At 42.1% G+C, this 22,784-nt stretch overlaps 1 protein-coding gene across 5 annotated transcripts in view; it reads right to left on the reverse strand.

Moving 5' to 3' along the window:
- The window catches only part of PDE8B (phosphodiesterase 8B), a 265,564-nt gene that overhangs the window by 70,525 nt on the left and 172,255 nt on the right, over positions 1 to 22,784 (reverse strand). For all 5 annotated transcript variants that reach the window (XM_036914124.2, XM_036914122.2, XM_036914127.2 and 2 more), the window contains 4 exons: positions 21,984 to 22,062; positions 18,193 to 18,333; positions 16,205 to 16,293; positions 14,039 to 14,099 (listed from right to left, as the gene is read on the reverse strand). In XM_036914124.2, coding sequence (XP_036770019.1) covers positions 14,039 to 14,099; positions 16,205 to 16,293; positions 18,193 to 18,333; positions 21,984 to 22,062 — 370 coding nt within the window. The remainder of the gene's footprint in view (positions 1 to 14,038; positions 14,100 to 16,204; positions 16,294 to 18,192; positions 18,334 to 21,983; positions 22,063 to 22,784) is intronic.

Here is a 22,784-nt window from a genome sequence, read left to right on the forward strand (position 1 = left end):
GAGGTAGCCCTTTCTACTAATTTATAGACTCAAGCACAGAGTGTCAAATAAAATGAGTAAACAGAGGAATACACTTAAAACAAAACAATATGACAGAACTTCAGAAAAAGAATTAAATGAAAGAAGAGTTAAGCAATATACCAGATAAAGAGTACAAGTAACACAGATGTTCCCCAGGCTTAGGAGAAGAGTGGATGAACTCAGTGAGAACCTCAACAAAGAGACAGGAAATAGAAATATAACAAAACTGAGAGGAAGAATACAATAAATGAAATGAAGAAATAAACTAGAAGGAATTAACAGCAGGTTAGAGGATACAGAAGAACAGGCCAGTGATTTGGAAGACAGAGTAATTGAAAGCACTCAAGCTGACCAGCAGAAAGAAAAAGGAATAAAAGAAATGAAGACAGATTAAGGGAGCTCTGGGACAATATCAAACATCCAAACATTCACATTATAGGAGTCCCAGAAAGAATAGGGAGAGAGAAAAGTGCAGAAACTTATTTGAAGAAATAATAGCTGAAAACTTCCCTAACCTGGGGAGGGAAACAGACAGCCAGACCCCAAAAGCAAGCAAGGTGGAAACCAAAAGAAAGCTGGAGTAGATATACTTGCATCAGACAAAAAGACTTTAAGACAAAGACAATAATAAGACATAAAAAGATCATTATATAATGATAAAGGGGTCAATCCAACAAGAAGATAAAACATTTACAAACATTTATGTATGCAACTTAGGAGCACCTAAAATATAAAGCAAATATTAACAGACTTAAAGGGAGAAATAGACAGCAGTGCAGTAATAGTATGGGGATTCAATACTTCACTTTTATTAATGGATAAAATCATCCAGACAGAAAATCAATAAGGAAACATTGGATTTAAATGACATATTAGACTATACGGACTTAGACACAGAACATCCCATCAAAAAGCAGAATACACACTTTTCTCAAGTGCACAGGGAACATTCTTTAGGAGAGATCATATGTTAGGCCATAGGAAGACTGAAATCATATCAAAGTATCTTTTCTAACCACAATGCTATGAAACTAGAAATCAATTGCAAAAAGAATACTTGAAAATTCACAAATATGTGGAGATTGGACAACATACTCTTGAACAATCAAAAATTAAGAAAATGCAATTTTAAAATGTCTTAAGACAGATGAAAATGGGAACACAACACATCAAAAATTATGGGATATAGCAAAAGCACTTCCAAGAGTGAAGTTCATAGGGGTAAACACCAACATGAAGAAAAAAGAAAGATCTCAACCACCTGATTTTATACCTCAAGGAACTAGAAAAAGAAAAACTAAGCCCAAGGTTAGGAAAAGGAAGGAAATAAAGAGCAGAGCAAAAATACATGAAATAGAGACTCGAAAGACAAGAGAAATGATCTATGAAATTAAGAGTGAGTTTTCTTAAGAGATAAGCAAAATAGACAAGCCTTTAGTCACAGTCACCAAGAAGAGATAGGACTCAAATAAATAAAATCAGAAATTAAAGGATACAATTACAATTGATATCACAGAAATAAAGTATCAAAAGAGACTAGTATGAACAATTAGATGCCAAAAAATTGGACAACCCAGAAGAAATGCATAAATTCCTAGAAATATACAACCTACCAAGACTGAATCATGAACAAATAGAAAATCTGAACTGACCTGCTACTAGTAAGGAGATTGGATCAGTAACCAAAAATATCCCAACAAAGAAAATCCTGGGGAATCAGATGGCTTCCCTGGTGAATTCTAGCACACATTTAAGGAAGTATTAATGCCAATCTTCTCAAACTCTTCCAAAACAATCAAAGAGGAGGGAACACTCTCAAACTCATTTTACAAGGCCAGCATTACCCTGATACCAAAGCCAGACAAGGACAGTACCAAGGACAGTACAAGAAAACTATAGGCTAATATTCCTGATGAACAAAGACACAAAAATCCTCAACAAAATATTAGCAAACCTAATTCAACAACATATTAAAAGGATCATACACTGTGATCAAGTGGGATTTATCCCTGGAATGCAAGGATGTTTCAGTATTTGCAAATCAATCACTGTATATGCCACATTACAAAATAAAAAATAAAAATCATATGATCATTTAAATAGATGCAGAAAAAGCATTTGACAAAATTTAACATCCATTCCTGACAAAAACTCTCATCAACTGTTCAAGATAATGGCACTGAAAGTAAATAAGGAAGTCTCTGTCCCTGCCAAAGCCAAAGCCAAGGCTCTGAAGGCCAAGAAACAGTGCTGAAAGGCGTCCACAGCTACAAAGGGGAAAGAATATCACCCACCTTTTGTCAGCCCAAGACACTGTGGCTCCAAGGGCAGCCCAATATCCTCAGATCATCACCTCCAGGAGAAACAAACTTGACCATTGTGCCATTATCAAGTTCCCTGACCACTGAGAGAGCCACAAAGAACATAAAAGACAATGACACACTAGTGCTCATTACAGGTGTCAAGGCCAACAAGCATTAGGCCAACAGCCTGTGAAGAAGCTCTGGGACATCAACATGGCCAAGGTCCACACCCTGATCAGTCCTGAGGGAGAGGAGAAGGCATATGTTCAACTGGCTCCAGACTATAATGATCTGGATGTTGCCAACAAAATTGAGATTATCTAAACTGAGTCCAACTGGCTAATTCTAAACATAGTATTTTTCATACTTAAAGAAAAAAGACTTAACAAAGTGGGCGCAGAGGGAATGTACCTTATGGCCGTATATGACAAGCTAACAGCTAACATCATATTCAGTAGCGAAACACTGAAAGCTTTTCCTCTATGATTGGGACCAAGACAAGGATGTCCACTCTCACTTTTATTCAGCATAGTATTAGAAGTCCTAACTAGAGCCATTAGGCAAGAAAAAAATAAAAGACATCCAAATTGGAAAGAAAGAAGTAAAACTGTCTGTACTCGCAGATGACATGATAGAAAATACTAAGGACTCCATCAAAAAACTGTTAGAACTAATAAATAAATTCAGTAAAGTTGCAGGTACAAAGTCAATATACAAAAATCACCTGCATGTCTATACTCTAGTGACAGACTTTGAGAAAGAGAAATTAAAAATCCCATTTATACTTCTTTATCAAAAAGAATTAAACCCCTAGGAATAAATTTAACCAAGGAGGTGAAAGGTCTATACACTGAAAGCTTATAAGACACTGATAAAAGAAATTGAGGAAGATGCATGGAAAGATATTCCATGCTCACGGATCAGAAAAATTAATATTGTTCAAATGTCCATACTACCAAAGAAATCTACAGATTCAGCACAATCACTATCAAAATTCTAATGGTATTTTTCACAGAATAAAACAAAAGAATCCTAAAATCTGTATGGAACTAAGAAGACCCCAAATGGCAAAGCAATCTGAGAACAAAGGTGGAAGCATCATAGTTCCTGATTTCAAACTATATAACAAAGCTATAGTAATCAAAACAGTATGGTATTAGCATAAAAACAGACACATAGATCAATGGAACAGAATGGAGAGCTCAGAAATAAATCCATATATACATGATCAATTAAATGTGTAAAAAGGAGCATAAGAATGAATACACAATGGGGAAATAACAGTCTCTTCAACAACTGGTGCTGGGAAAACTAGATAGCCACATGCAAAAGAATGAACCTGGATCGTTGTCTTACACCATAGACAAAAATCAACTAGAAATGGATAAAAGACTTGAATATAAGACCTGAAACCATAAAACTCCTAGAAGAAAACATAGGGGATAATGACAACTCCTTGACATCAGTCTTGGCAATTTTTTTTTGGATATGACACCAAAAGCAAATTAAACAAGTAGAACAACATCAAACTAGAAAGCTTCCACACAACAAAGGAAATCTATGGAATGAGAGAAAATATTTGAAAGTCATATATTTGATAAGGGATTAATAACTAAAAATATAGAAAGAGTTCATACAACTCAATAGTAAAAAAAACAAATGATCCAATTAAAAAATGGGCAGAGAAGCTAACAGACATTTCTCCAAAGATGACACAGAGATGGCCAACAGGTAAATGAAAAAGTGCTCAACTCACTAATCATCAAGAAAATAGAAATCAAAACCACAATGAGAAATTACCTCATATCTGTTAGAATGGCAATTACAAAAGACATAAAATAACAAGTGTTGGCAAGGATGTAGAGAAAAGGGGACCCTCATGCAGTGTTTGTGGGAAAGTAAATTGGTGCAGCCACAAAGAGAACAGTATGGAGATCATTCAAAAAAATTTTTTAAAGAACTACAATAAGATCCAACAATTCCACTTCTAGGTATTTATCTGAAGGATATGAAATCACTCTCTTGACAAGGTATATGCACTTCCATGTTTGTTGTAGCACTATTTACAATAGACAAGACATGAAAACAACTGATGTGTCCATTAACAGATAAATGGATAAATAAAATGTGGAATATATATACAGTGGACTATTATTCAGGCATAAAAAAGAAGAAATATTGCTGTTTGCAACAACATGGATTGTGCCAACAGGGTATTATGCTAGGTGAGATAAACCAGAGAAAGAAAAATACCATATTATCTCACTTCGTTATGAAATAAAAAAAGAAATGTCTTGCTCTTAGATAGAGCAGATTGGTGGTTGCCAGAGGGGGAAGATGGAGATACATGAAATGGGTCAGAAGATACCATCTTCAGTTTTAAAATAAATTAAGTTCTGGGGATGCAATGTATAGCATGGTGGATACAGTAAACCACTGTATGTTTTGCTAAGGCAGTTGCTAAGACAGTAGATCTTAAATCTTCTCATCATAAGAAAAAGATCTGTAACTGTGTGGTAATGAATATGACACCAACTAACTGTGGAGATACTCTTGCAACATATACAATATATCAAATCATTACGTTGTATACCTAAAACCAATACGATGTTATATGTCAATTACAACTCAATTTTTAAAAAAATCTGAGCCAATGCAGATATTTTGTGATCTAGACTAAGTCACAAATGTAGATTAAAAGATTTTGGTTTTTACCCACATAAACCATACCTCTCCTGATCATATTCTCCTACAATGAATTTCTCTGTTCAGAATTTTCGAAAGTTTATAATGTTATTCAATGAATTTCAGGGCATAAATAGCTAACATGTACAAAAATATAAATTAAACATTGTTCTGAGGGGAAAGGGATCATTCACTTGCTTGTTTTCACTATAATGGTATTAAGAAGAGCACTAAGTTAAGGTTGTCTTGTTAACAAAAAGAAACCCTGATTTATAGCATCTGCTGATTTCCTTGATCTAAAAGACACTCCCAGCATAACTTTTTGAAGCCACAAACATGATGTCCCTGAATGTGGAGCTGGGGAGACGTGCATGGCAGCACAACTTTATATGGTATTTCCATCATCCAGATAAACACATACAAATAACTTCAAGAGCACAGATAATAGTAAAATGTAGTATGGTAAATTTTGAATATTTATTACCTATTTAAAAAATTTTAGTTGTACGCTTCTTTAATTTTTAATAGTGGTTTGCTGAACATCTGACTTGAAAAATTCCAGAAAATCAACCAACCAGTTCTTCTGAGCCTGCCTGACTGGTGCCAGCACCCCACTCAGTGGAGGCAGAGAGAGCAGTTAGGAGCTAGTGCAGGATAAGTAGGCGTCATACGTGTTGACAAGAAGTGAAAGTGGGGTGGAGAAAAGGGCATAGAGTCAAGAGGTGTTAGGAAGACACGGTCTTCAGACTAAGCAGCTTTTATGATGCAGGGGACTCAGGACAGCAAAGGTGCTGAAAACAGGTCCCACATTTAGGGTTGGGGTAACTGAGTGGATGGGGGGGGTCCCTTTAGACAAGCCAAGGATTTCAGCAGGAGCAGCTATGGGGAGAAGCATGGTACCCTCAGCCTCCTCCACTCATGTATCTTCCATGAGGCAGTGCCCAGAGGTAAATGATGCTCGCTGAATGGATGAGTGAATGCTCAGCGCAGGACAAGCACACACCCAAAATAACAAGTTCGCCTGGATGTGAAATAAATCAATCCCTTCTGAGGAATCAGCTACCAACTGTTGCTTTGGAGAAAGAAAAATTTCCAGATAGTGCAAAAAAAGCTCTAACATGTCAGATCTAAGGTAATGTGCAAGTCCCTTGGCCTCAATTAGTATGTCTCCACAGTGAGCAGCATCTTGCTGTAGCCTGAATGACACAAATCATATAAAAGCCAAGACTTTCCCACGCGGGTGTCCCTACTGCTGACTTCTCAGCATCCCTGCCTGTCCCCTGTTCCCTGCTGTGAGCTCTACTTGTCTGTACCCACAGACCCACAGCAGGTACTCCACATCCGTTCAGGGTTTGGCTGTTTAAATGTGGTATCTCAGGAAAAAATGTGGTTTTGCAATAATGGAGGCCTTTCTTTAAATAGCTTTGTATAAATATGTACTAAAGTTAAATGGAAAAAATTTTGTTTACTTGGTGGCTTTAACAAATACATCAACAAATATCAGAGCACCTACTGTGAGTAAAGTGCATTCATGAGGCCATTTTTTCAGCTGCAGTTTCTTTCTTCTCCAATTTCCTTTTCAGAAGTCACACTTGGATGTGTGCCCTGGGAGAATCCGGCACCTATTCTTTGTATTAGCATAAGGGATACATATTAGCTACATACAGGTCAAAACTCTACATGTAATAATTTGGGACTAGAAAGAAGGTGCATCTCTAATTTCCTATGCTTTCCAAAGGTTATTGTATTATAGAAGAAAAACATTTTCGAACTCATTTCCAGATGCCTACTGTGCACACACACTGGGGCTCCTGCCCCAAGGTGAGAGGTGGCCCAAAGCAGTGTGTGGACCTATTAATGGTCCAATGGGTGATGCAGAAAACCTCACTGGACAGGGAGAAATGTGGTTAGCAGGTCTAGGAAGACTTCTCAGAGGGAGGAGAAGCTGGGTTGAGTCCTGAAGAACAAGGAAGCTGCAGAGGGTCCAGACCATTTAAAAACGCATGATAGATCTCAAATATTGGGAATTCAGGACAAATTGGAAACTTGGTTTTATCACTAGAGATTAGCAATGACCAGAAACCAGCCACTGATTCCACATGCCTTTCCCTCCTCCTCCGCTGCACCAGTCACTCTCTTCTCATAGTTTTGAGGGGAGTGCCATGAGATATCAGACTCTTAGTATTAAGGGCCCCATTCAGCCACATGCTACAAAGGAAGTCCAAAAATCATGATAAGGCCTATCGGCCCAACAACCTGCTAAAAGGAAAGGATGTGGGGAGAGCAGAGGCCCATGGCAAAGAAGGGCAGGACACACAGAGGAGGAGGCTGGCGCAGGGGTGGGGAACTGGAATGGGCCATGCGGCAGCTGTGGGAGCCTGTCAGAGGGTATGATGCCTGGGGCTCCCTGCTGTCCACCCAAGAGCTTGGAAAGTGACAGCTTTTTGCTGTAGTTTGAGAACTAATAAAAAGTGATCCCGCATCTCTCCCAAACAAAATTGTTCCCTAAAGATCTGCGTAAGTGTCCATCAGTTCGTCCTCCTGTAAGGGTGGAAGCATTCCAAGGGACCTGGGGAATGACGCAAGCCTCATCTCCTGGTAGGCTCCGTAAGTCTGCAGCTGACTCACTGGCAGAAACCGGACTATGTGCACAGCTCGCTGACCTCTGCTATCACCTGTGAAACGGCACAGGGAGCTGGCCTGGGGGTACAATTCGGCAGAGGAGGGAAGGGCTAGACCAGCACTGGCCAACAGAAATATTGTGAGCCACAGGTGCAAACCGCATATATATAATTTTTAATTTCCTAGTAGCCACATTCAAAAGAAACAGGATATTTTAATACCCTAGGCATGATATGAGCAAGATATTATCATTTCAACATGTAATTAATATGAGGCTGAGTACTTTTAATGAGATAATATATTCTTTTTCATACTAAGTCTCTGAAATCTGGCATGTGGTTTATTAGAGCAGATCTCAATTTGACTAGCCACATTTCAGTATTAGGTCTGAGCATAGGTTGGGCATGGCTGAGGCAGGGTTGAGGTCTTCCAGAATGTGCAGTCCTAAGCAGCCTGTGTCAAGGTCTTTGTACTCAGGAGGGGGAGGCTGGAAGACAGAAATGAAAGCAATCTTTTCTGACTGTATTTAACCCAGAACAGACCCTGTTCATAGTCAATGGTGCAAGTTTGCCCCATTCAGAGCCTTGAAGTCATTCACCTTGTCCAGTAGCTCTTTAACTTCAGAGTGAATCTGAATCACTTGGAGGACTTGTTAAAACAGACTGCCCAGCTCTACCCCCAGAATTTCTGATGCTGTAGTTCTGACTTTGCTGTTCCAGCAAATTCCTGGGACCGCTGCTGCTCCAAGAACTACACTTTAAGAACCACTCATCTACTCTAATCTCTGGCCAATGAGTGATCTCCTTAGATAGCTTTTCCTACTTAGGTTTCAGTCTACTCCTATTTGATTACCTTCCTTGGTGGTGAACTCACTACCCACTAAGGCTACCAACTTTGATCAATTCTAATAACTCTTTCCTATACTGAACCTAACTAAACTGATCCCTTAAAAGTTTCTATTGCTTTTGCCTTACGGGCCCAGTCTGTCCTTCCCCACATGAAGATTTTACAAACTGAAGATCTGTTCTCCCTTCCTCCTTACTCTCTGACTCTGTATCTTTCGTTATTTTGCTTTAGGCACTTCTGACAGGCTTAATCTTATACATTATTATTATAGTAATATTCTACTTTTTCCCTTAATCTTTACAACAATTTCAAGATTAAATAGTTTACTATAAAATAAAATATGAATGAACCCCAAAAAGTTTATCTTAAAGCAAGATTTCATCATTGCAAACTTGACCAATTCAACCCCCATTTCTGCCTCTACTATTCCCAAATAGGTCACCCCATACACGCAAGTGTGTGGAAATAGTAACTCCCAAATATCTGTCCCCTGAATGATGGTAGGCTGCAACAATGCTTACAGCAGTCTCTAGTGGAAGAAACAAGCTTTTCCACAAGGCCAAACTTATTCAAGTTAAGTAGCTAATCTTCATTCAGAGACCTTCCAACTTTTTCCATAGTTGAAGCCACCCTCTTGTCATGGGGCTTCCTCCACGAGAAGACAGACCAGGTAATGCAATGGGACAGACACCACACTGCCAGCTGCAGTCCTACCCTCTTGCCTGCTAGCTTCCCCTACTTGCTCCCAGGGCTCTGAGCCTGTGCTAGATTTTGCAAGTGCTGTGCTCCCCAAATTCTCTTGGCCAAGGCTTGGAGGAGAAAGTAAGGATGGGGGCTGCATGGCCTTGAGGATGGGGGTGGGCACTGTAGGGGTGACAGCTCTGAGGCCCCTATGCTTTGACCAGGTTGGCTTATGAGTTGGTATCAAGTTGGGACCCTGGAAGCCTCTTTTTCCCCATGTGAGTCCCACTCCTGGACCATGGTTGCAGATCCCTAAAATTCCACAGTTTGCGCCATGCATTTGCATTTGGGTTTAGCTCTTGTGTAAAGGTAAAAGTCTCAGGGGAGCCAAAGCCTCATGTCATCACCCATATGAAGGGGTTGAGACAGGCTCTGAACCAGGGTCCAGGGGTTGGCATGAGGGCAAAGGGTGCCCACAGATATATGTGTATGCCTGGAGCAGGGGACATCTGGGGGGACCCAGGCAGACAGGCCCTGGATGAACAAAGTGAGAAATCTAAGAAAGAAAATTATCTTCTAGAAATAGGGTTAGCAAATTTTTTTCCATAAAGGGCCAGAGAGCTAATACTTTAGGCTTTGCAGGTCTTCTGGTCTCTGTTTTAACTACACAGCTCTGCTGTTGCAGTGTGAAAGCAGCCACAGGCTATATCACAGAGGAGTGTGGCTGTGTTCCCAGCAAACTTTATTTACAAAACAGGCTGCATCTGGCCTGTAGGATGGAGCTCGCTGCCCCCTTTCCTTAATGAAACCTCAAAAGCCCTAGCCATTCTCCTCTGTCCTGTGCTGTGTGTCCCAGCACCCAGCTCACACCTCTCCTGCACTGAGAGCCAGAAATGCATCCCGTTTATCTGTCTGTGGCCCCCACAGCTTCTGGAGAAGAGACCTTGTGTCCTGGCACCGGCACACACGTTGATACATATCTGGGGAGAAAGTGTGTGTGTGGTAGCAAGGGAGACGATGTTTACAGCAGACATGCCTCACTGAGCATTTCTGGCCTCTTGGCAAAAAGCTACAGAGTTCACATAAGAAGAGATCTTCGCTGATGACAAGAACTGCCAGAAGACAGCAGCCTGACTTACAATTTCAATCCTTGTTAAAATGCAAACTCACAGGCGGAGTCTGACGTCAAGGCTAAATCCCAGAGAGCAGCGCCACTGAACCGCCTGCAGACAGGCTGTTCCCACCCTCTGGGGAGCCCTCCCCATCACAGACCTGTCACCATTCACTTCAGCCTCAGTCGATGAGGAGGAAAAACACTGTGGCTAGCCAGGGATATAAAATTATTTGTTATTGGAAAATCTAAGTGTCCCTCTAGGCCTGTGCAGCACTATTAGGTGACGTCAGTGGTTCAGGGTATCTGAGCTCTGCATTCCCACTTGTTTCAGGACAGCAGCTAATTCACAGCAGTAAAGATGTTTCTATTTAGAGCCCCAGAAAAGAAGTGGCCACTGTCAGTCCTGCATCCCTAAGTTTTGTGCTAAGGGCCTGCCTGCTTCCCCTGGGAAGCAAGAAGTTTGCAGGTAGGAGGAGACCAGACCTAGACATTCAATACCATTCAAGCAAGCCAACAGCTTGAGGGCCTTCTCCATGCCAGGCAGTGTGGGCACAGAGAGCAGCACAGCCTGGCGACCCCGCTGCAGGGGAGAGGGCAATGAGGCACACAGCCATGGCACTGGGACACAGCAAAAACGGTGCTTTGGGGGCTGGACGAGGGAGATGAGCCTTGATGTTTCTTGGGCTGGACGGTGAAGGACTGGTGGAATTTGGGCACCTGGAGTTGCAGGGAGACTGGTGCCAGGGAAACTGGGGAGGAAGAGCAGGAGCAAGGCTAGGATGCTGAGGAAAGGTGGCGCCTGATTTTGGACATGAACTGTACTTGGCTCATGAATAAGCCCAGGTTGGCTGGCACGCTGCCCTGCAGCTTCACAGTCCATATGGTTGGTCTGCAGCATCTGGGCTGAGCAGACTACCTCCAAAGAGCCACCAGGGTTTCCTGCGCCTCTCCCTTTGCACACATCACCTCTCATGTAGGCCTACCTCATTCTTCCTCCAGGAATGTTTAAACTTTGCTGTTCAGAGAATATTTTTTCCCCTATGAAAGTCAATTCCCTTTTTTTCCCAGAGGTCTCCAAGGACTTTTCTCTCTGCATGACTTCATTATATTAAGTGAAAATTTCTTGATTCTAGATTGAATTCTCAGGCTGAAGAAGTCATCTTATGTTGAACTAAATCTTATGAAAAAGCATACGATTCTCTTGACTATTTTAGGATATTTTGCTAGGATAGACAAATCAATCTTGAGAAAGAAGAACAAAGCTGGAGGTATCACACTTCCTAATTTCCAACTATACAACAATGCCATAGTCATCAAACAGTATGGTATTGGCATAAATACAGACACACAGATCAAGGGAAGAGAATAGAGCCCAGAAATAAACCCATGTATATGTGGTCAATTAATGTATGACAAAGCAGTCAAGAATATACAATGGGGAAAGAACAGTCTCTTCTACAAATGGTGTTGAGAAAATTGGACAGCCATATGTGAAAGAATGAAACTAGACCACTCTCTTACAACATACACAAAAGTTAACTCCAAATGGATTAAAGACTTGAATGTAAGACCTGAAACCCTAATGGTCCTTGAAGGAAACACAGGCAGTGAGCTCATTGGTATCAGCCTTGGCAATGATTATTCTGGATGTGACCCCAAAAGCAAAGGCAGCAAAAGTAAAAGTAAACAAATGGGATTACATCAAATTAAAAAGCTTCTGCACAGCAAAGGAAACCGTCAACAAAATGAAAAGGCAATCTACTGAATAGGAGACCATAACTGCAAACCCTGGATCTGTTAAGGGGCTAATGTCCAAAATACATAAAGAACTCATATAATTAGTAGCACAAACAATCTTATTAAAAAGTGGGCAAAGGATCTGAATAGATATTTTTCCATAGAAGACCTATAGATGGTCGGTCAATAGACACATGAAAATATCTCAACATCACTAATCAAAGAAATGCAAATCAAAACCACAATGGGATAACAGCTCACACCTGTATGAAGAGCTGTTATCAAAAACATAAGAAATAAGTGTTAGTGAAGATGTGGAAAAAAGAGAACCCTTGTACTCCATTGGTGGGAATGTAAACCGGTACAGCCACTATGGAAAACAGTATGGATATTCCCCCCAAATTAAAAATGTAACTAGCATATGAATGGTCCAGCAATTCCACTTCTGAAATCCAAAGGAAATGAAAACATTAACTCAAAAAGATATATGCACACCCTTGTTTATGGCAGCATTATTACAACAGCCAAGATATGGAACAACCTAAGTGTATCAATAGAAGAATAAAGAAAATGTGGTATAAATATACAATGGAATATTATTCAGCCACAAGGAAGAAGGAAATCTTGCTATTTATAACAATATGGATGGACCTTGAGGGCATTATGCAAAGTGAAATAAGTCAGAAAGAAAAAGACAAATGCCACATGATATCAGTTCTGCATGGAACCTAAAAACAAACAAAAACAAAGAACCTAACCCATAGATACAGACAACAGGCTGGTGGTTGCCAGATTGGGGTGGGGGTGGGGAAAACAGGTGAAGGTGGTTAAAAGGTACAAAGTTACAATTTTAAAATAAATAAGTCCTGGGAATGTACAGCATGGCCACTATAGTTAACAATACTGTATTGTATACTGAAAGTTGCTAAGAGTAAATCTTAAAAGTTTTCATCATGAGAATAAAATATTTGTAACTGTGCGGTGATGAATGTCAGCTAGGCTTATTGTGCTGATCATTTTGCAATATACACAAATACCGAAAATCATCATTAAAAAAAATCACAGAGACATAGAGTACTTTGGTGGACTGAGATACCAACTGAAAGCCCCATCAGGCTCACTGCGCTCAGTCCCATTTCCCCTTCGGGAGCCGCCTTCTCACAGGGGCATTCAGGCCCTGTCATTCCCCAATGTATTTCCTTGCCTGGTCAGGCTTCACTTTCTGATCCAACAATTCACAAGTTTCCAACATGTTCCTCTAAAGTAGACTGTGCCCTGAAGCCCTTCATATCCTTTAGAGATATTGTGCCTTCTTTTAAAATCTTCATCTAAGTCAACGGCCATATTTTGTATGTTTTCAAAAATAGATCATTGGTAATTACGTTTCTTGAGTACTTTTTAAATCAATGAACTTTAAAGCATGAAATGAATACATAAAATCCAGTATTAAAAGTACAAGTTAAGGAAAAATTATACCGGTACCAGTGTTGCTATGATAAATCTAAAAAAAAGTTCTTAGGTATAGCAACTCATTAAAATCCTGTTACCTCAAAGACAACACTCAAATATACTGTTCTTCATGATGTAATGGTTAAAAAAAGTCACAAATCTAATTTGGAATGATTCTTGGTTTTGACAGGAATTTGCAGGAGTGAAGTGCTCAAATGGCATATATACTTTCATTTGTTTATGAAGATAGAAAAATAGAAAACTTTATTTGGAAGAAGAATTTCATGCTCTCATGAAATCTATTAGTCTTGAGTTGCACAGCCACAAGCTAAATCATACCTGATGTGCATTACTAATAACACTTACTAATAATGTTAGTAATAATACTAATAGCATAGGCTTGCTGGGGGCAGTTTTTTTCTTTGTTTAAATATTTGTCAAAGGAACCTAATTTTGCCATAAACCTTCTTAACTGGTAACTACAAGAAGATGCGGAGAGGGACAAGCAGAGATCAGTGGTGAAATGTAGTGTGTGATCAAGCCAACCAAGCAAATGAAGAAGAGCACATTAATACTGTACCTGCTTATTATGGTCAGTGGTACAGCACAGTTTCTTGAGGGAGACAAAATGCCTTATTTTCCTGACAACATAAATAGTCAGTTATTAGTGAGTCAGATATGAGATGATTCAACAAATCAGCAAATGAACATGAACAGACTCTTCTTAAAGCAAAACTCCAGGGTCCATTCTAGGGCAGATTTAAAATTCAAGCAAGACCAAACCCACAAAAAACACATTTTCACACACAGCCCACGCATCCTTCAGAAACTGGGCCTTCCTGTTAGCCACAGCCAGCTCAGAAACACTTAGCTAATGGGCATCGCATTTCGTAACCGACTCCTGCAACGTGACTTCTAGGTACCTTCAGTGATGGGATGAAACGCTACTCCAGGCGAAAATGGCTTTAATTTTGCTGACACCAATAGCTTTATAGCTTATATAAAAAGCAAAAGACTCATTTGGATGATGACCAAATTACATGGTTGCTGTTTTTACATTTAATGTTCCATATTCTTACACAGCATAGTCATCATCATAATGGCATTTTTCAGGCAGAGAAAAATCCTCTTATTTCAAGGCTGTGGACAGAATCTCAAAACGCTTACTTTGGGATGAAAGTAAGCAATGAACCTATGATCTTACTCATTATCACAAGGGAAACTGGGAAGTTTATAGGTGCTCAATCCTGCACAGAAACCAGCTCAAGGTAGCTTTTCTACTGAGAATGAAGCCAGGAATTCCAGAAAGCTAGTAATGAGTCTCCTCTGTCTCTGTTTCTGTCTCTCTCTTTGGTTCAGTTTTCTCTGGAGGACTCTGAAGAGAGTGTAGAAAACATTAGTTGTTCTGTAACAAGTTTAACCAAACCAGAAGCGGTAAAATTTCCCAACTTTTAATAAGAATTCCCTCTGATAGCTCACTGCCTATAATTGGGAGAAAAAATAATACTGTCTGGACAAAACAACTTCTCTCTCTCATCTATAAAATCAGAAAGATCAGAAAAATTCATTACAACAGAAATTACCAAACAACAGCATAGTCCCTCTCCCTTGGTTATTTAATAATTCACGCACATTAAGTGAATCATAGCTTAAATTTTCTGGCAGCTGGCCTAAGGATGATACTAGCAGCATGGCCTCTGGGTGCTGACCACGGTGGAAATGGCCATGTGAGTCCTGGTGCTCAGGAGGAAGCCCCAGGCAGCCTCTCTCTGCCCTCAGAACCCTTGGTCAGAACCTGTCAGTTCCCGCACCACCCAGAGGGAAGCAAAATGGCCTGAGGTCTCTGAACTGAGGGGGTAACAATTTCAAACTGGACCCAACAGCTAAAATTGGGGAAAATGACCTACACTTTGCTGACTTTATGGGATGTCTCATTTTCCAACCCTGCAACAATTTGCCAGGAGCTCAGTCACAAGTCACAGGCAGGACTCTCCTCTTCTGGTCACTGGCCCAATAACCACCACCTTTCCTTTTTCCAAACTGTCACACAGTAGCATGCATCCCCCATAGACCCATACTGTGAAGTTGGTGTTGACCTTCTGGCTGGCTTACTAAAGGCATCAGTTATGTACTGTTAGGGGATCCTGTTTGGCTTCCTAAACCTTCTCACCAAATTTAATGTGGAGAAGGAAAGGAAATTGCATATTCATTTTCTCTCTACACAAGTGAATAGACTTGTCTGATAATCTGAGATTAAATGCAATCAAATTCCCTCCGTTACTAGTTAGGCACAGCTTTCTCTCCACAGCCATAACCTCTAGGACTCCCTTCCCCTTGGGGAACAAGCCCTGAGCCAACCTCGAGGGAACCTGGGCTGAGCCGGTGCCCCAGGGGAGGACAGCTCCCAGCATGGAGCTGAGGCCAGGGAGCCTTGCTTTGCTGTTATTGTGAAGAAGGGAGGCCTAGAAGCTGAGCTCCTTCAGAGGGCAGTGGGGAAAATGGGGCCACTGGCGATCAGGCAGAGGTGGGCAGCTGGGGTCATGTTCATAAAGCCCACATTCTGAAGAGGGGCAAGGGCAAGCCGTGAATGGAGTTGTTGCCAGCCATGTGATGAATCCTTGGTACAAACTACATACAGCCAGCCCTACTGTATGTGTGGGTCTTACACTCACACTGCTATTTCAAAATGCAACCCCAATGCCCACATGGATGCTTCAACTAAAAGAGTTCAAGAGTTTGCTCTCACCCTCCTTGGCCAATCACTGGGGTGATCTTCACATGCTGTTGGATGCTGTCCCCAGATTTCCGTCTGGCATAGTAAACCCCCTGCCACTCCTGCATGGACAAAGACAGTTCTTAAAATCCTTCCACCAGGCTTTAAGGCTGCTCCTACACAGGGTCTTACTGAGCTGAGCAATAAAGTTTCCACATGCTTTCATTACACTCCACAGAACGCTTCTCCACTGTTGCACCTGCTGCAATGGGGACTACATACGGTCCATGGCTGCAGTACATGAAGAGCCCAACGCCAAAGTGTCCACCACCAGGCTGCCCCTCCTGGGTCCCCAGGACCCTGCTGTTCCCATCGTCAGCCCTGTGGTGCAGTGGCACCAGGCTCAGGGAATGTCCTGAGGTCTTCCTCAATCTGCACAACAGCCTGTGCACTTGATTCTATCATCCTTAATTTGCAGGTGGGCAAACTGAGACTCAGTTTCTAATTGACTTGTCCACATTAGGAAATGAAGCATGGTCATTAGTTTGTATCTTGTAACTCTCCTTCAAGTCCATCACCTTTCTACTATCCTGTGGGCCCTCCAGCCAAGATCTCTCTAGGCTTAGTCTGTCTCCTGGCAGTTTCCACAATGAGGCAAAGGGGAGTGTGAGGTTCCTGCTGTCTCTGGACCCTGGAGAGCTGGCAGATAAAGAATCTGGTGTCTCAAGGGGGAGCTGCGGCACCACCACTATTTCTGGGAGGGAGTGGCTAAATCAGACCCTGAGATTCTCTGTAGCCTTTCTGGTCCATGCCTCACATAAAATGGCTAACTGGTATGCATGCTGGGGTCACCAGATGTGTGACAGTATTTCTTTTTATGACATCTTGTTTCCTTTTCTTACTGCCCCCAATTTTAAAAATTAATTTTGGCTATAATATATAATCCAAACATATTTTATTCCTATAAAATGGTCCCCCATTAAATGAATACAGTGCTTCCCTAACTGTTTCTCACCAGACCAAGCAAGATGAAAGAAAGGACCCGTGAGAAGGCGTTCTGAGTGCTCAAACGGGATTGCCCAAGCAGTTCCAGCTAGGGGAGCAAGGCTCCTCGGGAGGGCGCCTGCGTGGGGGTCCTGCCGCCCCAAGCCTGCTGCCTCCACCTGCTGGAAAGAGGTGGAAACTGCTGGCGGGGGAGTGAGCCACACGTCTACTGGACAGTGATGAGTAAGACAACAGAAAAAGGAAAGCTGAGGAAAACTGGCCTATGTATAAACACAGTGTAGCTCCTGGAGTAAGAGGGTTCTCCTCCCGGGACAAATTCCCTATGAATCCAGTGAAACCAAAGGAGGACAAGGGGAAGGGCAGGTTGGGAGAAGGAGTTTTTATTGCTCACTGCTTGAGTTCCTTAGCCAGGCCCAGCTCCAGCCGACCCCTCCTGCCACAGCTCAGGCTTCACTCCCCGCCCGCCCCATCCAGCAGGAACTCCATGGGTGGCTCCTGGGTCGCTGGCAGGCACCAGAGCAATTAGGTACCAGGAATGGAGGGGAGGAGAGAATAGCAGTCTTCTCTCCACCCCTAGCCCTAGATCAACTGGAGGGTCTGCTCTGATAACATCTATTGGTATGTAAATGCACTAAGGCCAGGTGGGACATTCTGGAAATTCTGGACAAAAACTTCCATTTACCCCACACATGGATAGCACAAGTGCCCCAAACACTGGATAAAGTGAAAAACATACCACAACAGGAAAGATATACCAGCAACAACAGGTGGGATACATTCATGCAAACAATGAAATTTCCTTACATAAATCATCAGATTCTAGATCAGCACGATACACACCAGATTTGCTTGATATCCAAAATGAACTCAGAAATTAACTCATTTTGCAAACAAAAGATATTTCACTTAATTATAATGTTATTAAAGGAGCTGATCTTTGAGACATGACATAAAAATTCCCAGAAAAAAAAAAATGCACTGAGGAGGGGGTCTGTGGATTGGTCTGCTTCACTCACCTTGCCCTTCCTGATGCATGTGTTGATGGTGTCAAGAAGGTCTGCCCGGTTCTTATCACTTTTGGGCAGCTCGGCAAGTTCTTTTCCCAGGAGCTCGCCTTTGTGGTAGCCCATCATCCTTTCGAAGGCTGGGTTGACATACTGTGACAGGAAGTCATTACAGGTCAGTATGGGGAGGCCATGTACCCTCAGGAATGCTTGCTAGGATGTAGGAATGTGCTAAAATCAAGCAGGAAGTTCCCTGGGGGAGTGCTGGCTAAAACAGGTGTGCACCTGTGCTCGCATCAGCAGCACATATGCCAACACAGGTGCAACCAGCCACCCCAAATCCAAGCATTCCTTGGAGGAGTTGCCTCCCTCCTAAGCGGCAATGCATTCATTCAGCTACCACCCTAGCATCACGTTCCCCTCTGGGAAATAAAAGAAGTTCTTCAGCAGGAAAAGAGCAAGCAACCCCCATCTGGTAGTGCCAGCCTCCTATGGGCCTTGTTCATCACCTACTGCCCATGAAATAAGGAAAAGTTCAGAAAAAAAAAAAAGAAATTAATTAGCACTCAATTCAACAGGTTGTAGATTATATTAGCCCTGTCTCTACAAGGCAGCAGTTTGATCTCTCCTGTCTCCTTTCTAATTGCCACTACCTACTAACCAATGCTACAACTCAGGGCCACTTCTGGGTTTATTTGAACAATAAATTAAGTTCAACCACTTGGGCAGAAGGCAGGACTCTCAGTGCCGGTGCGGTGCAGGCCTGAGGAGGGGCTCCCTCAGCATAGCCTGGGGCCAGCAGACTCAGAGGTTTCTTTCCAAAATTCTGCCCAGGGCGTGGCATTTAGAGCTATTACCTTGGTTGATTCTGGCTCTTGTGACCACCCTCCCATTCTTCTCAGAAAACACAGCCATCAGATGAGTAACTCAGTAAAGCAGCCAAGTGACAAAGAACGAGGGGAAAATTGTGAGCGTGCTGCACCTACGTCACAGTTTTCTTTAGGCTTAATTTACAACCATCTGCTTCAGAAACACTCTTGTGAACTGTAATCATTCTTGCCCTCCACTGTGAGGACAGCAGCAAGGAACTGGGTGATTCAGGGACTCTTGGGGGCCTACTGCCTTGGGAACATAGCTTCTAACACAGCCCTGGGAGCTGAGGCCCTGGGAGGGTATTCTGGGGGCCCCCAGCTCCAGGCCTTATGGGGGTGACTGAAGGAGAAGGGTGGCGACATTCACCGATCGCCTATCACTCCTACGTGGCAGTCGCAGCCCTCCCTGGGCAGGCCCCACAGCGTCCTGGCCTGCCCTGCACACAGCAGAGCTCTGTACTTCTCGCTCCCCTCTGGGCCTCTGCCCCACCACACTACTTAGAATATCCTTCCCCCATCTCCTTGCCTCGCCAACTTATTTATCCCTGTCCTCCTCCAGCAAGCTGCCCTTGTTCAGCTGCCCAGTCTGAGCTAGTGCCACTCCTAAGGGCTCCCACTCTCTCCCGGACAGCATTCTACTGACTTGTAACACTGACTTCAAGTCTTTGTTTCTTTATCCCTCCCCCCAACTAGACATTAGACTCCCCAAGAGCAAGGCTAATTTGAGTTTATCATTAGATACTTGGACTGTTTAGAAAATATTTATGAGTGGATAATACCTGAGAATGTATTGTTTTCATAATTTGTTGACTAAATTCTTATACATCTTCATATGTGTTTATTCTGCCTTCACTATTAGGTTGCAAATATGGGCAGAAGCCATGGCCCTTCGTTCACAGTAGGGCTCCTGTAACTTCACAATGCAGCAGGTGCTCCAGGACAGAGATTCTGGAGCCAAGGCATTCAAGTTCAGATCCTGGTTCTGCCAATTACTAGCTACATGACTGTGGGAAATCTTCTCTGGTCCTCAGTTTCCCCAACTGTGAAATGGCTATAAAAGTAGTACCTGGTTCACAGGATCTTTTTAAAGAAATAAGTATGTGTGCAATGCTCAGTATTGTGCCTGGCACATGGTAAGCACCCTGTAAGGGTTTTTAAAGCAAATACCTAGATAGTTTGGATGGACAGATGGATGGGGTGAGCGGTGGATATCATTTCTAGGTTTTTCATGCTATTGCCTGCCCTCCGAACACTTCTACTCATGTACTCTTTAGTGGCAGTGCTCTGAGAAGGTCCCTAGTATTGAATAGGAATGGGTATGAAACACCCAGTCCCCAAGGACAAATCTCAAAATCTATAGCACAGAGATGATTTTAATTTACACCTTACATATAACACACTCTGTTCAACTTCCTCTCTGCTCTTGCTTTGAGTTCTATATTCAGATTGCTGGTGGGTTTTTAAAGGGACCCAAAAGAATTCCCCAAGAAAAAACTGCAATCAGTATAATTTCCCTTTCAGTGCAGTGCCCACTGTCCGTGGCCTGTTTCTTCCTGCTCATGGTGAAGGCTGGGAGGTGATTAATACCATGTGACACCATCACTGCATTACCTCTGCTAGAGATACAGGGTTTCTAACCACTGGTTGTTCACTGTAGAATGAAGGATTCTGTTCCCCATCAAAGGAGCCAACTCTCAGATTACAAGTGGGGAAGGCGAGCAGACAGCAGGGAGTCCTTCTAATCACTGAAATCACAACCCAGCTGCCCACTGTACAGGAGGGAGGTACAAAGCAAACTCGTCTCATGAAGAGAACTGACGATTCAAGCCTGGATATAAGTGGGCGGAATTGTGCTCAGTCTGTAACAAACACGTCTGGTTGCTTGGTGGTCCAGGACACAGACTGTGCAGGTGGGCCAGTAACAGGTAGCCATCTGAGGAAGCCTTCAGATCTGTTAGAGGAGCAGCCAGAAAAACAACTTCTATAAATACAGCAGAACAGGGAACCGAGTAGGAAGGCTTTGGAGTCAGAAAGGCATGGCTACATATTTTGGTTCTAATGCTTATTACCAGGGCTTTTCTTGGGTAAGTTGCTTGACTTTGCTGGTCCTCAATTTCCCCATCCATATTATGGGGCACTTATGTCTCTTTCATAGGGTCACTAAATGGAAATGAGACAACCTTATGAATGAGGTGATGAAAGGATCTAGATATGATGGGCTCCTGATGTTATTGGTCCAGTATGAGAGCAGGAGTGTCTGTGTGTATGGGGGGCACTACAGGAGAGCCAATGTGAGGCTCTGTCACGGGGCTGCTGTGTGTGAAGCACCGCCTTTGGTCTCCACAGACCACAGCCAGTGTTCCCCACGCTCAGGGCCATTATGCAAACCAGCAGCAGGCAGGCCTGTGCCCACCGATAGAGAGTCTGTATTTCAGAATATTTTTTTAAGTGTAAATGTCTTGCTTCCCAACAAATACAGTGAGATGACTTTAACAGTGGTTTGTCTACTACACACATTTCCTTAGGAAGATGACTTTAGTGTATAAGAGTTACTTATATAATTAGGATATCAACTGTAGGCAGATACATTGAGTATCTCTGAAAATATTTTGTTCCTGTAGGCATTTGTTCCTGAGCATTTATTCTACAATTCTGACCTACTTCTGTGTAAAGGCTGTCTTCACAGATGGTCCAAAGAATTTACTTCATCCTGTCAAAGAAATCACAGGTTCTGATCTGAATTAGTAATTTTTGTTCTTACTGAATAGCTATTTCTTAGGTTAGCTCTATCAGTTTTCTTTGCACACTCTGATGTTCTTTTCTTCAAAGAAAATGTGCTGATATGAGAGTTACTGAAAAGTACTTGGAAAGGGGTGGCTCAGACTTCAAATATTCTATTTTGACATCTAGCAAAAGAAAGTGTCCCCGTACCTGAATCACATGGTCATCACTTGTGATTTCTATGGCCTCATGACAGTGGTCTAACGCTGTGAACACTGAGTTACAGGCCCTGAAAGTTGTAAAAGATCAGTGTTAGTTCTGCTAGAAAACCATTAGCATTTCATCTGTTAATTTATCAAAGTAAACAGTTCCTGAGATTCATTAACACCAGGTACCTTTTGATATTATGTTTTAAGTAAAAAAAACCAAAAACCTTAGCCTTTCAAATTAACTGAATAAAATTAAAAAGCAAAGAATAAACAACAGCATATAATTCTGTTTATGTAATATAAAAAGAAAAACTGTAATCCATCAAAATCATCATGGATCATGGAATAAACTATGTGCTAAATGAAACCTTAATACTGACACAAGAGAAAAAAGAGGCAGGAGACAGCCTGGTAGATCCCCTGTCCCTATGTTCTACGTCAGTGATGTTCTGTTTCATTCAGTGTGTGGTCATGGAGAAGTCAAATCCCCATCAATCCGAAGAACTGAATTAAGCCCAAATTGGATCTGAGGCCTTTTGGCCTTGTGCAACAGACACAGAAACATTTTTTTTCTCCTTTCTTACTTTCATGACCTCAGATAAACAAGCCTTTATGGTACTTTGCTTTCAACCACACCCACTGGCATGAGGAGAGGCCAATATGGCAGATTCCCCCTGGCCTAGTTAACTGTGTAGCTCACCAGGTGGGTACTTTTCTTGGTGACCTTCTTTGTATATGTGGAACATTTGAAATCATTTCTCAATTTGTTAGTTAGAATTTTAACTACCTTATAAATCTAGAG

This window comes from Manis pentadactyla, chromosome 2, assembly GCF_030020395.1.
Source record: "Manis pentadactyla isolate mManPen7 chromosome 2, mManPen7.hap1, whole genome shotgun sequence".
In the NCBI taxonomy this organism is placed as follows: Eukaryota; Metazoa; Chordata; class Mammalia; order Pholidota; family Manidae; genus Manis; species Manis pentadactyla.